Raw genomic sequence first — 20,709 nt, 5'->3', positions numbered from 1 at the left:
ACTTATAAAAATAACAGAAATATTCTTCGAGTTGACGTCATACAAAAATTTAAATATGTTAATTTCCTACCACAAAATTATTTTACACCTCATTCCTTCACCAAACAATCAGATCAACCACAACAGCTGCTTTTGCTTCTTAATCACAGCAGGGGGCTCATTGATGAGGAGGAGGGATTAAGCTAAATAAATAAATAACAGATCTAGAGGGAACTACACAGTTCATGACTCTGTGATGTCACCACCTCTCACTCATGTCTTTGTTTTGTCTGAATGTTGCTATGTGCATATTTTCCTAAAGTGTATTTTCCTCTTTTTATTTTATTTCATTACCTTTTAGAAACTGTGGGGTATTCACTATTAACCCATAAAAGGAATTAGAACAAGTACTCACTATTTAGACCAATACTATAATTTTTAGATTATTCTAGTTCAGTAGTATTTTTAGAAATTGTGGAGTACTCAGTATTAAGACTAATATTATACTTCTAAATTATTATGCAGAGACTCCTATTCTTGCAACTGAGAAAAGGAATTAGAACGAACTTAGAATACAGAAAATATTCTTCCAGAACAGGAACATTTAGTTTTTATTTTTATTTAGAAATTGTGGAGTACTCACTACTTTTGCAAATTTATAAACATACTTAGAAAGTCCAGAGGATACTTACTTATACTTTAGCAACCCAAGTACTCCAAAATTTAGAATCCAGAAAAACTACCTAAGCAACTCAGAACAGGAGCTGTTAAGGTAGTCAATAATAAATAAATATCTAGCTGATATACTTTAGATCAGTTATTAGATTTTTTTCTTCTTTTGCTCTTTCCTTCATTTTTATTTTGTTTGTATTTTTTTAAAATTCATGTAAAGTACTTTTTATTGCCTTGTTGCTGAAAATGTGCTTCATCAATAAAATTACCTGACCATTAGAACATGCTTATCCTTGTAGGGCTGCCAGGGTGCTGGTGCCCATCACCAGCAGTCATTGGGCAAGAGGCTGGGTCACCCTGGACAACCAGAGTAACACAGATATAGCCAGGAAAAATAACCACACACACTCACATCTAATGAGAATTAACTAAAAGTTCATTTGTTTTGCACCATTATGCAGCCTTATTGTTTTTCCAATAGTTAAATGAAAATGTCTGGAATGAGGAAATAGATCAGTAAGTTAGAAGGAAGGTAATTATTTTCTCAGTGTGGCCTGAAAAAGAAAGCAGAATGAATGAATCATCACATCAAAAGGTATGACTGACACTCACACTGCATTTTCATTTTCTTATGTTTTATCTCCCAGCAACATTTTTTGTTCTTTGTCTTAGAGCCCCAACACTAAATCAAAACAATGATTGTTTCAAAACATTATTATGGCAAAGCTTTCTGGTAAATTCTAATTTTAAATACATAAGATGATAAATATGTTTTTTAAAGTGTTGGTCATGGTGGCAGTATGTTGGAGCAGCTGTCAGATTAGTTCTGATTTGTTCTTTTTGTGAACTTATGTTCATAATTTTGTTTTTGGTTGGGACTCTACATCATCTGTTTTTAGATTCTGTGCAACTGGAAAGACTTGTGCTCTTATCTTTATGGTGGATTAGCAGTGCTAGCTAACAACTTCTGGTGTTGTCCAGGACATGATACTGTGAAATACGGCTCTCAACTTCCTGGATGTTGAGCTCTTAGCATGTCATGACAGACCTGAGAGTCTTCAGTCAGAGGCCCCTTCAGGTTTGTTGCAAGAGTGACTGCTACTGGAGAGCCTTCCTGCTCACAAGTGTTTTTGAAGATACTTGTATGATTTGAGTTACAACAATATATAATTTCTTCGTGGGATTAATAAAGTATGTCTTAATTTGAATTGAATAAAGTTGTGGATTTGTTTTCTTAATGAAAACAAATCATTATATTCTAACGCCAAGGTTCATGAGCTGATATCTCCAGCCAACACAGAGAAAAAACAAAGATCAAGTCATGTTTCTCCCTCAGAGCTCAAAAGATTCTTTTTCTGTTAATTTTGTGCCTATACTTGACAATGGCAATGAGTGTTTTATTAAATACGCATGCATAACATGTTACATGTGTTCTTTAATCAGTTGTTTACGCTCTTTGATTCTGGTGTATCTGAATCAAAGACTGTGTGCTCCGAGATTCATTACTGGTCGTAGTAAATTCATCTTTTTGAAATGAACACAACAGCTGGCATGCCTCCCCTGAATGTACAACATTCCCTCTGCATGACTCTGGTGTTCAAGGCTATTATTGGACTGTTTAAAATGTATTTATGCACTTTCCTCCAGAAAACCAGGGACCTTTAAGCCTTATCCTCTTATGACATCCGGCATCTCTACATTCCTCATGTTCCAACAGAAACTGCCGCAAAAGCTTTCAGTTCCTCTGCTCCTTCTGCTTGGAATGACTTTTACGCTGAACCAGTCAGTGAACATTTCCACTTCATTTTAAAAAACAAACTAACAACAGATGTCCTTACAACTATACCTGCGTTTTAAACCTTTAATATCTCTGCTTTTAAAATTTAGATCGTCACTGTAGGAACTACTGCATATTATTGGCAAATTGTTTGAACTTTATATATTTTGAATTTTTCTTAGCCAGGCCATCCTTTTGATAGAGGTCAGAGGGATTTTATCTGTTTAGCAAAGGTTTAATAATAAATCAAAGAAAATAAGGAATATTTTTATTCCTTAAAATAAGATCATATGGACTTAATTATTTTCTCAATTCAGCTCTAAAAATAGCAACTTTTGAAAAATTGCTACAATCTGTTCTCTACCAAAAGTATCTGAAGATTATATATTATTTTTTTTCTACTACTATATTATTCTTTGCTAAAGTGGACTACTGCAGCCTATACCCCAAGACCCATTACAAGTTCTACAAAGTAGTATTTTTACCAAAAGTATTTCTTTTACTTATATGTTCAGACCATCACTATGTCGTGACAATATGATACAATATGACTTTTCACAGGTTGTCTCATGACATGGTGATGGTTTTAATAAATATGTAAAAAAAACCATTTTTTTATACAAGTTACATACTGCAGCTTTAAATACTCACATCTCTACTCACATGCAACAGTTCAACGGCATTCACCCATGAGTGACGCTGTATTAAAAAAAAAATATTTGTTTTAGCTTATAACTTGAAACCTTTAAGTCTTATTGACAGAAGTGATGTGGGCAAAGTTCCTTTGAAAGATTCTTCACCAACTGAATTAGTTTAAGACAATGTTTCAGTTAGAATATGTTTTTGCTAGCGGTGACAAAGCTTGAATTAGCCAAAGCCAAACTGTCTCCCCGAGGATAAACTCTGATTGCCATAAAAACTAGCTAAAAATGTTTTTAAGAGGGTTAAATGGGGGCCAGTGATCTTTGGGTGTCATAACAAAATAAAAACCCAGACAGGAAGCAGAGCTGAAATAAACTTTCAAAGATTGACAGAGGTACATTTTCTGGGTGGGTTGAGGAATGAATTGATAACTGCTGCTACACCTGAACTCCCCCAGCGTGGGACAATATTATTTCTATTCTAATTGTTTCTGTTTTAATGTTACTGAGCTTCACTGTGAACTGAGTTATTCAACCAGACATCAGCTGTTCACACGACACCTCATCTGATTCAGTTCCCTGGGGAGGTGTCTCATCTCTCCCCCTGCTGAGCAGAAAATGTGTAGCACAATTATCCCATCAGGATATGAGGCATTAAAGAACTGACTGGGGATTGTGACATGAGTCACTTGTTGTTGAAACAGGTCTAGTTGGTCTGAGTAGCTCTAAGAAACCACAGAGTCAGTGAGTGGCAGTCAGAAAGCGTCTGTCTTTTGTTTTCTGAGTGTAGCTCTTTCTGTCAACAGGAATAAAAGTCAATATGCCTAAAAGGAATAAAGGTAAATTTAAGAAGCCTACATCGAGGTAAGAGGAAACAAACTTCAGTTTATGAAAATCAGACTTAGAAATGAGGAATGTTAAACTGGGAACCAAAGCTATGTATTAATGAAATGCTGGAGAAAATTTTGATTCTCATCAAATGTAAAATCAGGAAACGTCTACAGAACATCTGTCTGCTCAAAGGAGTAGTTGCACCAACAGGCTCCTCTCCTGTCGCTGCAGAATGGAGCGATTTAAGAAATCTTTTGTTCCCTCTGCTATAAGATATAACACCTCAATCTGAACATGTGCACTTTCATTTTATTTAGTACCATCACTGATTACTTTCTTCAGTCTTTTATGAGCCTTTTTAATCTTCTATGTAGCTATGTATAAATGTGTATAATAATGCTAATAATATATTTTTGGTCAGTCTTTACACAAATATTACAAATATGTTACACAGAACATATTATGTGTAATATGTTCACAGAATATATCACACATTGTACAAGATGTACTCCATTGTACATCTTGTAAGTTATAATGGCCAACATATTTATTCTGAATACACTAGAAATATTTGGTTTAAGATGCAACAGTGACCTCTATGGCTTCAGTTTTCTCATGTCAGTGTAACAACGGCATAAACACTGGAAAGCATGTACTAACATTTATAGTTTACTGCTTGACCTCATTTAAATGCAGCGAAGAAAACTGTAAAATGGATGAATAAAACACAATTTTATATTTAATGTCAGTGCCTTAAAGAATATCTTGATGGAATCTAGTAATAAACTCTGCAGTTAACTTAGTTTATACACTAAACAACAACCACAAATTTTCTAAGATGTTTAGTCAGGTATAGGAACAATCCAGATAACAAAATACATTTAGGGTATTTATAAAAATTGCCATCAAAAATTTGTTATTAATTAAATGATCAATAAAGTCATAAATCTTTTGTTTAATCGGGGCACCAATTCCAGTGTCTGCGGAATCATAAGTCAAACTCAGACTCTCAGGAAGGAAGGAATTCAGGCCACAGGCAGAAGAAACTCTGCACACAACAAGGAAAGATCACTGAAACTCTTATTCGTCATAAAACTCAGCTCAATCAATGTTTCTGGAAAACCTCAAGCTAGAAAAAGGAAACATGGTTTTAGACCTTGTCTGAGCACAAAGTGGATATGCATTTATTAATAAAACAACAAAGAAATAAAGGTGCAGAAGGAGCAGCAGGGAGAAGGAGAAGGAATGATTGGAGGAGAAAGGAGCCAATGAATTCCAGCAGCGTTGAATTTAATTTTTCCGATACCAAACAATCTGTAAAACATAGCAGACTCAAACCAACACAGCAATAACATAAGAATATCACAACATATAACCAGCAAAACATTCAGCAAACATATAATAGAAAAGTAATTACTGACAACCTTATTTTAAACAACTAATTCAGCCCAGATAAAGGAACCATCTCACTCAGACGATTCCTTCCTCGGTCGGGTCAAAGCAATGTCCAAAAACCCAAACGTTGATGGGAAAGGGGAAAAAAACATTCCTTTTAGGAAACAGATGTTAAGGCTGGCATATCAGCGGAGAGGGGGTTCTAAAAAGAACCTCTGGTACTTTGAGTTAGAAAAAAGAGGAACGTTCCCAGGTGGGGGTAATTTAGAGCATTTCATATTTCAATTTTCAGCTTCGTCTGTACAATCTGCCTGAGACTAAAGTCAATGCAAAATTTCCTACTTCTACTTTCATTCGGTACTACATTTAAAGTCTAATAAAGTTGGTTTGCAGTTGTATTCCACATTTAAAATGTCATATTTACCTTTGACACAGTTTCACTCAGATGGATTCATCTTACAAGGAAAGACTGGAAGAGGCAGGGTGAGTACTATAATAACTGTTACAGAACCAAATCATTGACTAAAATGTAATAAAATAATCATCACAAAGTCCTGCAAGACAACTCATGATAAAACCGTTTCTACGGGAAGTAATCCAGATTTTCTTTTCCTATTTTATTACCAATAGAAAACATTAATAAATATTTTCCCACAGACTCATTTTGAAACAAAAGGAAGATGAACTGAGCTCAGTCAAAGTTAGGTAGGGAACATTTAGAATATTTCCTTATCCAGTTTTCAGCTCTGTCTCTAAAAATCCACCTGACACTAAACTTATTGCACATTTTCTACTTTCATGCAGGTTGACTGAGATGGAGACATGGTACAAAGGGAGGCTTGGTGAGGCAGAGTAAGTATTTCATCTGATGTCTGTAAATCTTATTTTCACTAACAGCTTTATAACATTAAACAGTTCAAAACAGTTCTTCATTAGACTCATTGTAAATGAACTGATGAGTCTGTGGTATAATGTGTTCAGATGCAAAGATAAAATATTTCTCACTGTGTATTTTCCCTTTAGAGCTGCTCTGAAACAAAAAGAAGATGAACTCAACTCAACTAGAAGCAGGTATTCCCATTACTATGTGCTTCTGTATGAAACTGCTGGTTCCAAATAGTTTGATTATTATTGTTCACTAAATTAGGTTTTAAGTGACAATGTGTGATGGAAAATGTCATAAGGTAACATTTGCTAGTCATGTTGTGTTTTGTCTTTATTCTAAGTTCTTAAGAACGCTCTCAAAATGATCAGTTTGTGTTGCACACACAATGTTGGATGTTATTTTCTTGCATCTGCATGTGAGCCAGACTGTATCAGTTGTTTATAATTTCTTATCCTTGATATAAAACTGTTTTGTTGTCTGAGTTCAACTCAGAGCCAGTCTGAGTCTATGCAGTGTTAACTTAGACTCTACTATGAATCTTTCATGGAGTTTAAATCTGACCTGTTCAATGAGTTTTTGATTTTGTGGCTCTCATATCATCAGCGAATGGTATTAAATAAAGTTAAGAGTTTTGTCCAAGATTACTTGGCAATTTTCTTTTCTCCACAACAAATGTGTTAGCAATTCAGTTTTATCATTCTTGATGTTCTTTGTGTTAATTGTACATTTCGACTGATGTTATTGTAAACAACTCTATATTTGAAGTCTAATAAAACTGTTTGGGAATTCTATTCTACATTTAAAATGTCATATTTACCTTTGACACAGTTTCACCCAAATGGATTCATTTTACAAAGAAAAACTGGAAGAGACAGGGTGAGTACTATAATAAAAGTTACGGAACCAAATAATTGACTAAAATGTAATAAAATAATCATCACAAAGTCCTGCAAGAGAACTCATGATAAAAATGTTTCTATGGGAAGTAATCCAGATTTTCTTTTCTTATTTTATTACCAATAGAAAACATTAATGAATATTTTCCCACAGACTCACTTTGAAACAAAAGGAAGATGAACTGAGCTCAGTCAAAGTTAGGTAGGGAACATTTAGAATATTTCCTTTTCCAGTTTTCAGCTCTGTCTCTAAAAATCCACCTGACACTAAACTTATTGCACATTTTCTACTTTCATGCAGGTTGACTGAGATGGAGACATGGTACAAAGGGAGGCTTGGTGAGGCAGAGTAAGTATTTCATCTGATGTCTGTAAATCTTATTTTCACTAACAGCTTTATAACATTAAACAGTTCAAAACAGTTCTTCAATAGACTCATTGTAAATGAACTGATAAATCTGTGGTATAATGTGCTCAGATGCGAAGATAAAATATTTCTCACTGTGTATTTTCCCTTTAGAGCTGCTCTGAAACAAAAAGAAGATGAACTCAACTCAACTAGAAGCAGGTATTCCCATTACTATGTGCTTCTGTATAAAACTGCTGGTTCCAAATAGTTTGATTATTATTGTTCACTTAATTAGGTTTTAAGTGACAATGTGTGATGGAAAATGTTATAAGGTAACATTTGCTAGTCATGTTGTGTCTTTATTCAACTTAGACTCTATGAATCTTTCATTGAGTTTCAATCTGACCTGTTCAATGAGATTTGATTTTGTGGCTCTCGTATCATCAGCGAATGGTATTAAATTAAGTTAAGAGTTTTGTCCAACATTACTTGGCAAATTTCTTTTCTCCACAACAAATGTTTTAGCAATTCAGTTTTATCATTCCTGATGTTCTTTGTATTTATTTTACATTACAACTGATGTTATTCTAACTAACTATATTTGAAATCTAATAAAGTTGTTTTGCAGTTGTATTCTACATTTCAATTGGCATTTTGTTTACCTTTGACACAGTTTCACCCAAATGGATTCATTTTACAAGGAAAGACAAGAAGATGCAGGGTAAGTACTATAATAACTGTTACAGAACTGAGTCATTGACTAAAATGTAATAAAATAATCATCAAAGTCCTGCAAGACAACTCATGATAAAACCGTTTCTACGGGACGTAATCCAGATTTTGTTTTCCTATTTTATTACCAATGGAAAACATTAATGAATATTTTCCCACAGACTCACTTTGAAACAAAAGGAAGATGAACTGAGCTCAGTCAAAGTCAGGTAGGGAACATTTAGAATATTTCCTTTTCCAGTTTTCAGCTCTGTCTCTAAAAATCCACCTGACACTAGACTTATTGCACATTTTCTACTTTCATGCAGGTTGACTGAGATGGAGACATGGTACAAAGGGAGGCTTGGTGAGGCAGAGTAAGTATTTCATCTGATGTCTGTAAATCTTTATTTCACGAACAGCTTTATAACACTAAACAGTTCAAAACAGTTCTTCATTAGACTCATTGTAAATCAACTGATAAATCTGTGGTATAATGTGCTCAGATGCAAATATAAAATATTTCTCACTGTGTATTTTCCCTTTAGAGCTGCTCTGAAGCAAAATGAAGATGAACTCAACTCAACTAGAAGCAGGTATTCCCATTACTACGTGCTTCTATATAAAACTACTGGTTCCAAATAGTTTGATTATTATTGCTCACTAAATTAGGTTTTGTTAAGTGACAATGTGTGATGGAAAATTTTATTATCAGGTAACATTTGCTAGTCATGTTGTGTCTTTATTTTAAGTTCTTAAGAACGCTCTCAAAATGATCAGTTTGTGTTGCACACACAATGTTGGATGTTATTTTCTTGTATCAGTTGTTTATAATTTCTTATCCTTGATATAAAACTGTTTTGTTGTCTGCCTGCTGTCAGAGTTCAACTCAGAGCCACTCTGAGTCCATGCAGTGTTAACTTAGACCAGGCATGTCCAAAGTCCGGCCCGGGGCCAATCACGGCCCGCGGTCAGATTTCATACGGTTGGCAGCTTCGGTCTTATAATGTATTATTTATGGCCCGCCTGCACTGTCAAACAGAATAAATAAATGATAAAACTTGAAACAGTAATTCCTCCTTTCACCAAATGGTGGCAGCACCACTTTAATACTATCAGTCTCTGCCTCCATGCAGCGAACCGCTCTCCGCTCATTTCTGCCATGGCCACTGCAAAGAAAACGAGGAAAGTTGACAGTGAGGGCCGCCGCTTTCAAGAGAGATGGGAATTATAATACTTCTTCACTGAAAATCAAGGCAATTGTGCTTGTCTAATTTGTGAGACGGTTGCCTTGTTTAAGGATTTCAACGCAAAGAGACACTACCAGACTAAACATGCTAACACATACAACAAGCTAACAGGAAGTGACCATGCTGAAAAAGTGAAGCAGCTCCAAGCTGCACTGGCATCACAACAGCGATTTCTTTGGGCCTGAGTCAAAAGAAAATACTACCAAAGCAAGCTACGATGTTAATGTTAATAGCTAAACATGGCAAACCTTTTACTGAAGGTACATTTATCAAAGACTGTGTTATGAAAATGGTGGAGAACATTTTGCCCTGAGAAGAAGCAAGAATTTGCGAATGTTTGCCTGGCAGTAACAGTGTGGCACTGAGAGCTGAGGACATGAAACTGATTATTTTGAATAGTAACATCTGTCACTATCAGCAGTGAAAAGCCAATCGAACATTTATGCACTTGGATTTATGACACTTATTTTTATTAAACTCTTGAGTAAGATTTGGTTATTACTGTTGATGTTATGAACCTGTAGATGTGACACAAACTATTACTTTCTGAAAGATATTGTAAATGACAAGAGCAAAATTCACTTGTTTTAAGATTTAATAATAACAGACAACTTTGCATTACTTATAACTCCTGTTTAAAATGTTCTTGAGGCAGATATTTTTAAACTCATGTAAATTTAAGGTATTTCATACAGTTTGTTCAATGTTATCTGACTCTCCAGATATGAAAGAAAAGCAGAATTTGTGTTTCTAGAGTTGTTCTCATTTGCCTGAGTGGCTTTTATTTGTTTTTTTTTTGTCATTTGAAAAATAAAGATAATTGTGACAATGAAAATTGTTCTATAACGGTGTGTATTTGCATGAAACTTTTGTAGTTAAAAAATGTCCAAACAAACTATTGGCCCCCGGGCATCTTCACTTGATCAAATCTGGCCCTCTTTGCAAAACGTTGGGACACCCCTGACTTAGACTCTACTATGAATCTTTCATGGAGTTTAAATCTGACCTGTTCAATGAGTTTTTGATTTTGTGGCTCTCGTATCATCAGCGAATGGTATTAAACAAAGTTAAGAGTTTTGTCCAACATTACTTGGCAAATTTCTTTTCTCCACAACAAATGTTTTAGCAATTCAGTTTTATCATTCTTGATGTTCTTTGTGTTAATTGTACATTGTGACTGATGTTATTGTAAACAACTCTATATTTGAAGTCTAATAAAACTGTTTGGGAATTCTATTCTCCATTTAAAATGTCATATTTACCTTTAACACAGTTTCACCCAAATGGATTCATTTTACAAAGAAAAACTGGAAGAGGCAGGGTAAGTACTATAATAAAAGTTACAGAACCAAATCATTGACTAAAATGTAATAAAATAATCATCACAAAGTCCTGCAAGACAACTCATGATAAAATTGTTTCTACGGGACGTAATCCATACTTTGTTTTCCTATTTTATTACCAATAGAAAACATTAATGAATATTTTCCCACAGACTCATTTTGAAACAAAAGGAAGATGAACTGAGCTCAGTCAAAGTCAGGTAGGGAACATTTAGAATATTTCCTTTTCCAGTTTTCAACTCTGTCTCTAAAAATCCACCTGACACTAAACTTATTGCACATTTTCTACTTTCATGCAGGTTGACTGAGATGGAGACATGGTACAAAGGGAGGCTTGGTGAGGCAGAGTAAGTATTTCATCTGATGTCTGTAAATCTTATTTTCACTAACAGCTTTATAACACTAAACAGTTCAAAACAGTTCTTCAATAGACTCACTGTAAATCAACCAATGAATTACACATTAATTGATGTTTTGTTTTCATATTGTGGTGTAACCAATGGGAAACAATAATTACTTTTTCACAGAGCTGCTCTGAAACAAAAGGATAATGAGCTGAACTCAGTCAAACAGAGGTAGTAAACATAATATGATGCAGAAATATGAACATTTATATTTCTGTCTCACTCACATGGTTCCTTTGTTTTCTTTTTGTCTTTAAATATTTCTGTGAACTTCTGATTTCACACAGATTGACTGGAATGGAAAAAAAGTAAGTAGATAAGCTCTTTTCACAGGCATAAAATCACAAAGCGCTGTACGATAAACAACATTAAATCATACAACAATAAAACAAGCATAAAAAGCACAGTAAAATCATGACAGAAAAGCCAGGGAAAATAAATGTGTTCTCAGTTTAAAACCTCCACAGAGTCAGCAAACGAATCCAACCCTCTTTTCATTATTCTCAGGTTTCTATTGTGGTAATGAATCCTCCTGTGGTCTTAAGAGATGGGGTCATTTAGACCCGCCCTCTGTGCGGTTCTGCAGGGTCGAACTGACCCCATATGCCTTTTTCTGAGTTTTTTTTTTTTGTGTAGTTTCCCAAACTAAAAAATCTGAACAGAAAAGAAGACCCGTCTCCTGGCTGTGACATTTGCTGCACCCCTCCTGAGCTTTGGGTAAAAACTGGGGATATAAAATGCACAAAAACAGCAATGAGGACATTGGATTGTTGCCTTTCCTTAAATGCTGAAACACAAAGGAAGAGGAGCATTGACTACAAATTAGTAGGAATAGTAGAACATTATTTATAATGACGCTTCTCTGTGTTCATGGGTTTGTGTTTCAGGATGACCAGCAGACTCACTGTTTCCACAATGACTGTCCAATCAGCAAACAAAGGAGCTGCTGGGATTGAGACATTGTACAGATTTAAACCTTATGACACAAGGTAACTTATTATGAGGTTTTTCTGTGAGACATACATCTATTGTTTTATGAACTTCCATGAGAGTGTGGATATTATGACAACTGTTTGGTACAATATAAAATATCTTTCCAGTTTGACCTCTTGATTAAAGTTGGTGGGTATTTCAGTGGTTTCTTTATGTTTTCTGTCAAGTGTTTTATAATTTCATGGCTTCCCACATTTAAAAACTAGGACTTTAAGAGACTTCAGGATTTAACTCAAACTTTTTTATTTTCACCAGTGAGTGTGAATCAACGAGGTGAAAAACCTAGCTTTAACATACATTTTAGATGTTTGGTTTAAAGTTAATAATTTATCTTAATGACATATTCCATTTTTTTTTTTTTTTGCAACGCTAGTGGCTCGTATTTTTTGTACAATAGGCAGACAGGAAGGAGGGTGAGGAGAGGGGAGAAGACATGCGGTAAAGGTCGTCGGGACCGGGAGTCAAACCCGCGACGTCCGCGTCGAGGACTAAGGCCTCCAAACGTGGGGCGTGCTAACCCCCTGCGCCACCACAGCACGCCCCGACCAATTCCATTTTTAACCTTAGACATACATTTCCTTCACAATTTTAATCATGAATTCAAGAATTAAATTATTTAATTATGTTTGGTTGAATCAAACAAATCCAAGCATTTTAGAATTAGATTTTTTACTTTTAATCAGGACAAAAGTTTTTACATTAAATATCTTAAATATGCATTTAATAGAGCCAAACTGTAAAAACTAGTAGTGCAAACTGTTCCTTCAATAAATTCTGCATTTCTTTTTTTCAAATGCAAAACCAAAGTCAAATTCCAACTGAGTCCAATGAACGGCTTACCGGTAGTCCTTGTTAAATCCAAGTCCTTCTCCCATGAAATGCTGCTTTGGAGACTGTCTGCTTTCCTCAGCTCTGTTGCAAAACCAGCCAAATGTTTGGTGGATTCCTTATATCACCTGAGTTCAGGTGCTGCTGATTGGACCAGATTTCTTTCACCTGCTGAGAAGTGCTGCAGCGTGGCACACTAATGTGTGTGTTCATGCAGCCACATCTGAACACATGAGCAGATCTGCACAACATTATCCAAATTTACAGTCATGTTAGTATTTTTTAGAAATAAATTATTGGTGTTTTCCTCTCAATGGCTTTTAAATCTATTATCTGTTTTATAGAGAACTGGTGTTTGGATCTGGTGGTTGGAGAAAGGGTCTGTTCCACTTTAATCCTTCAGCTGTTTAATTCTAAGTTTGCTTCTGAAAGCTACCAATATTTACATGGTAACGATTCATTTTGTTTTTCTATAGTCTCCTAAAATATCTGTCACTTTTTTGTTTTATTAAATGATTGTTACACTGTTCTTGTTTTCATGGTACCTGTTTTTTTTCTTCCTCTACTCAAACCTTGTGTGTTTCTTCCAGAGTTGTGCTGCATTTGCAGCTTTGAAATTAAAATGTAAAACTTTTAACAGGTGGGATCAAATGTTTCCAGGCAGTAGGACACAAAATAAACCTTGACTCAACAGTGTGGTGTGGATGTTTGAAGAAGAGCAAATGTACAATTGGTGTGTGGCGTAAAACAAACAGGATGATGAGGACCAGCCAGCTTTAAATAAGACTGGAAACATTGGGTCCAAGTATTCCTAGTTGAGTTCACCCCAAACCCACTTTACCTGATAAACAAAAAGTAATATAATAAGGTAGGCAAAGACTGGAGTAGTCACACCACCAGCTTACACTTTGTAATTGTTTTAGTTTTGTAAAGATTGCAGATTTGTAATGGTACAAATATTTCTATGCACAGTGTGTCATAAAACAGTCGTGAAGAAATCAAATGCAGGTAGGCAAATTTAGGAGCAAAACGTTACCTTCTTCATGCCCCAATAAGATTTACATTTAAAATCAAAGTTTGTTTCTATAAGGAAATTAAATGGGCAAATGTAATAGACAACATGTAATAAATTTGTCTGGACCAACTTCACCAAATTCAAAAATAAGAAGTTCTGAGGTCAGATTAACTTTTTACTCAGCTTTTCTTATGTTTCTTAAAAGTTTAAACATTATCCTCTGATGTTTCTAATTACAGTGTTGCTGAGATTGAGATATTTTACAAACGGAAATTGGATGAAGTGAGGTGTGTATTTGTTTGATGTTAATTTTATATATTTTATTACTTGTATAAACAGTATTTTCATTTGTTGATCACTTTCATAGCTCAGGAATGTTTATTTCAGAAAATATTGTATTTCTGTTCCAATAATCATTTCGCATTATTCATTTTCCAACAGTGCTGCTCTAAAACGAAAAGATAAAGAATTGAAATCCTTTAAAGACAGGTAAAAAAATAAAAGTTATTGCAGCTAATCATTCAGATGTTGATTATTGATTTATTTCATGATATTTTTCCCTAACTCACATCAGCTTATTCCCTCAGTTTGTTTATGGATTAAATTTCATCAGTAAATAATGTTGTTGGATGTTCCTGCTTGACTGTTAAATTTCACATGAATTTTAATTTACATAATTTGCCCTTACAGAATTTTTGCTTATCAGTAAAAGTTTATCTTTTAGTGTTTGCAGCCTCTTTCAGTTTGAGTAAAATGACTGAATCTGATTTCTTCTTGAAACAGATTGGCAGCCCAGCTCACTGTTTCAAGAGAAAACACAACATCCTACAAGATGGAAGCATCCCTTAAAGAGCAGCTTCATAAGGCCACGTTAGGTTTCTTTTCTATAATCAAAAGTTTACTGGTGTTTCTCTACATGTTGGCCAATTATTTATTTGGCAATTAGTTGCATCGCTGATGCATGCTTTGATTTTTGTCAATGACATTATTTTCTATGTAAAACAAAAAACCTTCTGTGCTTTATTTCTTTCTGCAGAGTTGCTCAGAAACAAAAAGACAGAGAGCTAAAGTCGATTAAAGACAGGTACTGAACCTCCTGACAACTAAAACATGTTTTCCTGGTTATAAACTATTCTCCTAACTAATCACAGAGTGTTTTTATTCAGACTGGCATCCATGTCATATTTATTTAAATCTGGAGACACTGAGAGCATGAACAACCCGGCCAGTAAAACCAGACTGACTGAGATGTACGACAACCTGAAACTGCTGCAGTGGCCAAAAGTCAAAGATCAGCTGAAGTCCACAAACATCCAATCAAAGGTTGTTGAAGGTTTGATTCAGGTACAGTAAACTGCTGCCAGGGTTTCAATAAGTAGTTTACTTGCTTTGTTTAATATGTAACATACTTGAACTGAAAATACTCAATAAGATTAAGAACAATGTATTTGTTGAAAAGACTATATTAATTTATGTATATTGACACTTATACTGGTTTTGATTTTGCAAATACAGGTGTTTTCCAGAAACTAAAGTTGCTGTTTGTTTTCAAATCACCTCTGCTTAGCTCCTTGTGGACTTAGAGTGATGTGTTGTCCGTGATCTGTTCATCTGTGATAACAGGCCAAACTAAAATCATGCAAGCTGCAGCTAATGAAGAAAGAAAGGAGTAGTTCCTACATTCCCCTCATTGACTCAAGAACACTTCAACCTGGCCAGACTCTTTGCATGTGTACATTAATTACGTTCTCCCCTGTTCATGGTGCTAGACAAAACTTCAGGGTTGTTTTGACATCCAGTGAATACAGCTTTGCTGAAAATAAGACGATTAACCTAAAACCAAAGTAATCATTTTAATTTATTAGGCTATGATCCAGTTTTAATGTCTTAAATTTAAACTGCAGGAAACCTTTAGGACTGCAGCAGGTGAAGCAAACAAAAGGAACCAGCAGATTGAAGAGGCATTTGGACTCAGTGAATATAGCAGTGGACTGACTGCACAGAAGGTATTGGACTGTAGGACAGTTATCTTCCCTGCAATAATCTGCTTCTCTCTGGAAGCAGACTTCTGCAGCATCAGTGTGGTTCCTGTGTTCCAGGTTAAAGAGTACAGACAGCTGACAGTTCAGAACCTGCAGATGGCGCTGTTCCACACAAACAAAGAAGAACTTCTGAAGGTACTGTATGTGGGATAGATGTTAGAGAGTTTTAACCCAAACAGCATAGAGCTTCATTCAGAGATAAAACTGAACAATAAACAGGTAACACTGAATATTTTCTCTACAGCCTGGTTTCCCTGAACTTGGAGGTCCGTACTCAGAGGAAGTGAAGGTGGATCTGAGACCTCTGATATCTGAATGCTACTGGCTGAGCTGCTTGATGGCTTTAAACAATCCTCCTCTTCAGCCGGACTGGAAGAACCTCGTTCCTTCGATGGATCCTTGGGACATTTTCCCTCGAAACATTACAACTGCTTCTGTTATGTAGAGGAAAAGTAGTTTTGCAGCACAGCATAGTTGGTGTAGTGTGGGTTTGCTGGTAATTCCTCTTTTTTTCTGCTTTAATTTCAGTGGTATTAAAAAATCATGAAGCCGTTCCATGCTTGTTTTCAGCATGCTTCACCAGTTTATCTAGAGCTAATAATAGGGTCAGACAGGGAGGCTGAACACTGTTGAGTAAAGTTTCAACAGTTTAAAGCCACATTTCTGCATGAAAATACTTTGAATTTGTCTGATGTAATGTTATAATCTAGATTGACATAAAAATAAAATTGTGAAAATTGTGTCAGGCGCACGAAAAAATTATATTTGGCGTCCCATTTAGCACCTTGTAGGTGCCACTGAGAGGGATGCACGGGCATGATCTTGAAAGCATCAGTAATGTCAGCTTTAGCCAGCCACGCGCCCCAACTGGCAGTTTTAATAAGTGAAATAGCATGATCTATTGTGGCGTAAAAAAGGGAAAAGGGTGGCTTCGGGGTGAGACTATTAATACTAGAATGAGGACTGGAATGAGGCGCAGAGAGAACGCAGATTTGGCGTTTTTTGCCTGAATATTTTCTGGTTGCCACGCCGAGAGGATTGACGCGGTAGAGGGGTGGAGGGGGGGGAATCAAAGGGGCCGATCACTTAACCTTTAGACACTTCTTTCAGCAAGAGCTGGGAAACTCTAGCCGGTTCATGGAGAGCTGATTGGAGATTGGGAATGTCAGGTCTAAATACCTAATTAAACAAAACAGAAGAAAGACAAGAGAGTTAGATTCTTTGTTTCTCGCGAGGAGAGCAGACAGAGATGTGCTTCCAGTTACAAATCTCCAACCGCTCTGGAAAAACACATCTCCCGCTCCTCTATTTTATTGATTTCAGGAAACCCTGCCACACGGGGCGCTGCAACCCTATGGGGTGGGGTCAAAGCATTCATCATATGGTCGCAGCGCTAAATAACATTCACTAGTCTAGACACACGTTATCTATACTCTAAATCTTTCTTGCTCCAAGCCCGGTGTGGAACAAGACACATTGAATAGCTTCAAAGCAACGGCTTTGTATCACAAAGCAGCACAGAGCAGAGTTTATTGTCAGGCCTGTAAAACTCTGCTGGGAGCAATTAACACCTCCGTCTTGTAGGAAGTCCTGCAGGGCAACAGCTGCCGAGAGTAGCTGTCACCTCTATTTCCCAGGGAAGTCTCAGGATAGAATCAAAGTTATTTAACACACAGAAACATTATCTAAAATGTAACTACAAGGCTACATGATACAACAAATATTTGATAATTACTAATAATACAATTTATCCAACAGGGAATGACGAGGGAAGAGGCGGGGAAATGAGGAACACCTATTAAAAAACCCTGGGAGAGATCGGTAATTAGAAAATTAACAAATGGGTAATCTGGGTGGCATTGTAAAAGAGTGGCTAATTCGGGGGCGAGGATAGGAGTAGAGAGGTAACGGGAAACTAATTCCTGAAACCTCAACGGTTCTTGTTGGGAAGCAGGTGGCGGGACAGACTGACTTTGGATGGGCATATCTGCAGAGACTACATAAGTGAAGGAAAGCACAATTGGGAAATGAACAAATGCTTTCATTGAAGTTATTACAGATGGCCATATTGTTAAGTACCTGCAACTTTCTTCTGTGGTGATCAAGCGGGTCAAGATTTAGAAGAGGCTGCGGAGGAGTGACGGCGGTGGGATTAGGTTTGAAAGGGAAAGAAGGGCAAAACGAGCTCTGATGGCTGATAAAGCCACACATTTAGCATGTGATTGCTTGTGTGAGCATGATGAGAATTTCCATATCCAGGATAGACCAATTAAGACACTGACCGGAACGGGAGAGGACTGCGGCAAAAGCTTTGTGGTACTGATAGAACAGCAACCGACCGTATTGCATATGGAGGTCGGCGATTAGAGCCAAATAAGCATCTAGTTCAGGGGTGTCAAACTCCAGTCCTCGAGGGCCGCTGTCCTGCAACTTTTAGATGTGCCTCTGCTGCACCACACCTGAATGGAATAATTAGGTCATTAGCAAGGCTCTGGAGAACTGATCTACACAAGGAGGAGGCAATTAAGTCATTTCATTCCAGTGTTTTGTACCTGTGGCACATCTAAAAACTGCAGGACACCGGCCCTTGAGGACTGGAGTTTGACACCCCTGATCTAGTTCAACTCTGCGTTCGAGGTATACAGAACATATTACGTCTCTAAAAACACTGAATGCAACTGGGAATTGTCCAATGGAAAGATCCTTGGATCCTTGGAGACAGGGGTCTGAAGTTTTGAGAATAGTGGAAAAATGATCTGTCGAAGTGACGAGTTGGTCAACTTTGGGGGAGGGTAAGAGCATGGAAGCCAGATTTACATACTGCCCTTGAAGTATCGTTGTACGGAGCCTGGCAGAGATATCTGAGCATAGAGGCGTATAAGCCGTGCTAATGAGCTGGGAAAATAGAGAGAAGGGGGAAAAAGGAGAGATGCAATTACCTAGAGGGGGCGCAGGATGGGCGGTGGCGAGGGTGAAAGCCATAGGGGGTAGTTGAGGAGCGGTCTGAGAGGTGACGGGTGAGGAAGTGAAGGGAACTATGGACGTGTTCATGGCGTCGGGAACGCTGTGGTGTAGGAGAGCTGAGAGCGAAGATATAGAGTGCTGGAGAGAGTCCATGGAGGTGAGAAGCGCGGATGTGAAGAGGTGCGTCTGGGTGGAAGGAGAGGGGATAGAGAGCGATGACCTGAAGACAGGCCGGGAGCTTCTGGGGTTGGATTTGAAACATGAGTGGAAAGATCTGAAACAGGAAGTGAGGAAGGTCCAAGTGAACATGGAGCCGACTGAGAGGAGGAGGGACGGCCCCTGTGGCATTTGGCAGGAGGGGCAGAGGACTTGCTGGATCTCTTTCCGCTGACCGGAGGCGGCAGGGAGGATGTTAGTGGAGGAAGGGACGGAGAAGAGTCACCGAATGGTAGCAGAGCAGCAAGCGAGGCAACTGAAGGAGACCGGAGATGAGGGCAATGCCTAATCTCCCTCTTGATGAGGATAGAAGTGGGGAACAAGGGATCCGAGCGCGAGGCTAGGCGAGCGCTGTGGCGAGCTGGGGAAGAGGTGGGGGGACTGACATCCCTAAGAGAAGCAACCGGAGAAACCGGTGGGATATCAGACTCGAAGTCAGACATGGAGAATGCGTGCTGGAATGAGCGCGGCTGGAAAGCGGAAGATGCCATGGATGGGGGTCCTTATCAACTGGGGCTTGGTCGGTGACTGAACAATCATATTGAATAAATAAAACGTACAAACATGGACTTAAAATGAACAATTGAACTTTCCAAATAAGGTTCCTCCAGACAGGGACACTAAGAGTTTCCAGGGCAAAAGATAAACTGTTTGGCCTCAAAGGAAGGATTCAGATGTTTTGTCAAGTTATTCCTGACATTTTAATTTGGGGCACTTCGTAATTCAATTTCTTGTCAGAAAGATTGCTTGTTTTTTGTGACACTGCTTCTTATCCACGGTCTTTGTCAAAGTAAGATAATTCTAATTTTCAACACAGAAGAGTAAATCCTTAAAATAAAGTATTTGTTTATTCATCCAAACCATTGATTTAAAATGACTATTTTACCACATTTATGAATAACCTATATTTAAACTAGTGCAAAAAAGACAGAATTAGTCTTCACACATTAAATAACAACATGGCTCCTATCAAAAGCTTTGTAGTACATGTAAATTAGATTTCCTTTTACCTTTAAAGGTTTTCTGTTTTCACAAGTAGAATAAAAATGCCGCCAGTCATACAGTGTTTTGTACTCTGCCTTTTGTTTAGAATGTTCCAGAACAATTGTTTTATTTTTACCCCTCCAGGAGGTCTTTTGTGGGCTCTAGTGTCCCTTATATGACAGTAGACTGACAGGAAACGGGGAAAGACATGCGGCAAATGTCGTCGAGTCCGGGACTTGAACCCGCGACGACCGCATCGAGGACTCAAGGCCTCCAAATACGGGTCGCGCTAACCGCTACGCCACCACGGCACGCCCCCATGTTCCAGAACAATTTTGGCAACAAGGAAGATTTTTTTTTTACTTTGAGCTGTTCAGATGTAGAGCAGATTTTCTTTAAGCAGAAATATCCTTCTACCCACGCTAATATCTATATGCCAACTTCTGCATAATCCTATAGAGAAAACAAGGAAATGGGAACAAACAGGCTACTATTCCAACAAATCTTTATTGATTTTTGGTGACTTAGTAGAA

The 20,709-nt window shown here is 37.2% G+C and overlaps 1 protein-coding gene across 3 annotated transcripts; it reads left to right on the top strand.

Moving 5' to 3' along the window:
• The first annotated feature begins 3,786 nt into the window (after positions 1-3,786).
• LOC111609293 (early endosome antigen 1-like) lies at positions 3,787-17,066 on the top strand. 3 transcript variants are annotated; one of them, XM_023336668.1, is made up of 27 exons: positions 3,787-3,933; positions 5,731-5,778; positions 5,953-6,000; positions 6,100-6,147; positions 6,319-6,366; positions 7,010-7,057; positions 7,232-7,279; positions 7,379-7,426; positions 7,598-7,645; positions 8,100-8,147; positions 8,320-8,367; positions 8,467-8,514; positions 8,686-8,733; positions 10,661-10,708; positions 10,883-10,930; positions 11,030-11,077; positions 11,258-11,305; positions 11,422-11,442; positions 12,022-12,123; positions 14,210-14,257; positions 14,412-14,459; positions 14,754-14,840; positions 15,007-15,054; positions 15,137-15,314; positions 15,875-15,976; positions 16,070-16,147; positions 16,257-17,065. In XM_023336668.1, exons 1-27 carry the CDS (start codon positions 3,890-3,892, stop codon positions 16,455-16,457), a joined length of 1,725 nt encoding a protein of 574 aa, XP_023192436.1. In that variant the 5' UTR covers positions 3,787-3,889; the 3' UTR covers positions 16,458-17,065. The 3 variants fall into 3 exon arrangements, with proteins under 3 accessions (XP_023192436.1, XP_023192439.1, XP_023192438.1); XM_023336671.1 differs by lacking the exons at positions 6,319-6,366; positions 7,010-7,057; positions 7,232-7,279; positions 7,379-7,426 and having other exon boundaries at positions 16,257-17,066; XM_023336670.1 differs by lacking the exons at positions 8,100-8,147; positions 8,320-8,367; positions 8,467-8,514; positions 8,686-8,733.
• Positions 17,067-20,709: the final 3,643 nt, after the last annotated feature.

The sequence above is a fragment of the Xiphophorus maculatus genome, chromosome 7, assembly GCF_002775205.1.
Source record: "Xiphophorus maculatus strain JP 163 A chromosome 7, X_maculatus-5.0-male, whole genome shotgun sequence".
NCBI classification, from domain to species: Eukaryota; Metazoa; Chordata; class Actinopteri; order Cyprinodontiformes; family Poeciliidae; genus Xiphophorus; species Xiphophorus maculatus.
The sequence above is the reverse complement of the archived record's forward strand: the minus strand, read 5'-3'. Positions and strand labels throughout refer to the sequence as shown.